This window comes from Perkinsus marinus, assembly GCF_000006405.1.
Source record: "Perkinsus marinus ATCC 50983 genomic scaffold scf_1104296963104, whole genome shotgun sequence".
Classification (NCBI taxonomy): Eukaryota; Perkinsozoa; order Perkinsida; family Perkinsidae; genus Perkinsus; species Perkinsus marinus.
The window spans coordinates 1-1,120 of NW_003205164.1; the positions used below are offsets into that span (position 1 = coordinate 1).

Consider the following 1,120-nt stretch of genomic DNA (forward strand, 5'->3'; position numbering starts at 1 on the left):
TCACCTTTTTGATCATCGGATTAAGATTCCAAGGGAATCTGTCTCGTGTAATCCACGGCATGGCACTACGTTGTAAAGCATAACCGGAGCCGACTAGCAAATCATCCATCGCCAGCTGAAGCTCTCCAGACTGGCGGCCTAGAGGCAGTCCTGAAGAGACCAATACATAACACTTCAACACCAATGCTGGCATCGGTTTGAGTCGAAACCAATGCGATAACATCACATTGTTGTGTAAATGTCATTTTCTAAATGACCCTCCTTAATGGCCGTACATAATCCATGATTAGAAGGAACGGAATCAAGAGAACTAGACCATACCACGATGGGAGGGAGTGCGACGTTTGATGAGGAAGAGTGCATGGGATAACCGTGTGCTCACCATCTGGGTTTAAAAAATTATAGTCCTTCCCGAGAGTCGTGACACATAAGACATCCAGAGTGCAGAGGGGAAGCCATTCTACGGGCCGCCAAACGATGCGACTGAGCGATGTATTCTCATTTTTTTCTAGTCTGTCCCTATGTTATTCCCATAGTAGTGAGACACGCTCCATCGTGACGTGACGTAGTTTCACGCAGGAGCGCTATGCACATGCGTGCTGCGCGCTGAAGCTCATTGCTCATTAGTCGATTAACTTTCGTCTTCTTCGTCCCGACTTCCCTATGCCTCCTGCGCGTCGTGTTCCCGGGAAGTCCTCTAACTCGAACTCTAGGTCACAGGGCTCTAACAGCGCCAACAGCTCAGCTTTTGGTGGAGAACCCGGGCAAGGCAACGATGACGGTATCGCCAACACCTCCGCGGCCGCCCCTAGCGAGCAGGTTCCCCAAGAACCTCCCCTCGGTGCTGGTTTTGGAGCCCTTCAAGCTTTCCTCCAAGACCACGAGTTGGAGGAGGCCGATCTGTGGTTTCTTGAAGACAACGACCTTCCCGATCTCATACTTAGAGTTCAACTACGTCGGTACCGTACGACGAGGGTACCCCCGCCAATCGCGATGTTCGGTCAACCCGACGACACTGGCAATGCCCCAGAGAAGGTATGGCATACCCCGCCATCTGTGATGCAGCAGCACTCACTGCTGGGAACTCATTTCTCAAGCGGTACCCCGGCTCCCACTTTTG

General features: G+C 51.8%; 1 protein-coding gene across 1 annotated transcript; it reads left to right on the forward strand.

Annotated features, from left to right (window-relative positions):
* Positions 1-663: 663 nt before the first annotated feature.
* Pmar_PMAR012726 (hypothetical protein) lies at positions 664-1,035 on the forward strand (the record flags this gene model as incomplete). Its single annotated transcript, XM_002771304.1, has 1 exon — positions 664-1,035. A coding segment is annotated over one exon (372 nt), but the record flags the coding sequence as incomplete, so codon positions are not given.
* Positions 1,036-1,120: the final 85 nt, after the last annotated feature.